Source organism: Halyomorpha halys, unplaced genomic scaffold (assembly GCF_000696795.3).
Source record: "Halyomorpha halys isolate HHAL.00 unplaced genomic scaffold, Hhal_1.1 Scaffold233.1, whole genome shotgun sequence".
Lineage (NCBI taxonomy): Eukaryota > Metazoa > Arthropoda > Insecta > Hemiptera > Pentatomidae > Halyomorpha > Halyomorpha halys.
This window is the reverse complement of record NW_027111122.1, coordinates 534633-535513: the sequence shown is the minus strand read 5'-3', so window position 1 is coordinate 535513 and position 881 is coordinate 534633. Positions and strand designations below refer to the sequence as shown.

General features: G+C 38.7%; 1 protein-coding gene across 1 annotated transcript in view; it reads right to left on the bottom strand.

Moving 5' to 3' along the window:
• Positions 1–212: 212 nt before the first annotated feature.
• LOC112211896 (ankyrin-1-like) overlaps positions 213–881 on the bottom strand; it is a 14556-nt gene continuing 13887 nt past the window's right edge. The window contains exon 3 of the mRNA XM_067049199.1: positions 213–728. Within this exon, the coding sequence (XP_066905300.1) occupies positions 213–728 (516 nt within the window). The remainder of the gene's footprint in view (positions 729–881) is intronic.

Genomic DNA, 881 nt, shown 5'->3' with positions numbered 1-881 from the left:
GGATGTAACTACTTATTATTTGTAATATATATATATCCAATATACGGGCTTTAGTTTTTACTCTCCTGAGAGAACACAGATTTCTCCCCCCTCTTTCATAACTTAAGTGCCGATGAAAATCTTGATGATCCCAATAAGATAAATATTCCTTATGCTCCTTAAAGAAATATCAATAAGTTAATGTATTGCGTTATCAATTTCGTTATAAACTATTATGAGGGATTTGACATTTCGAAATAAGATGTTAATGTGATGTTCAGCAAGGGAGTCGAAAGGTACCCTATAACCTCTTGGTGCCCTCTCCAAGAAGCTGCGTAGTTCAATGCAGTGAAGCCCCATTTATCTTCCAACTCCGTGTTAATTCGGAACTCTCGAATAAGTTTCACTATTTCTAAGTGACCTCTGCTAGCACTGCGGTGCAGAGGTGTCCTTCCCTTTATATCAGGCCTTAAACCTTCGACTCCAAACCGTAAAAGCAATGCTACAACATCAGTATGGCCTTCCCTGGATGCCAAGAACAAAGGAGTTTCTTCCTCAATGTTAACTTCACCAATAAGCCCAATTTGTATCCTAAGTAACATCAACACTATTTCCAAATTACCATTTAATGCAGCGAAATGTATAGGGAGATTTAGCAACTTATCTCTTCTCAATATGTTAGCTCCAAATGACAGAAGTACTTCTACACATCCCGTGGAGTTGTCTCTAGCTCCAATATGCAAAGGCGTCTGGTGTTTAACATCTGTTAAATCAAGATCTACATGTCCTGCAATCACAGAAACGACACCTTTTTCACTTCGTGTAGATTTACCATTTCTTTCGCATGCCAGATGAAGGGGAACACTGCCGTTTATGTTTGCGTGAAAGAGAGATAGACTATG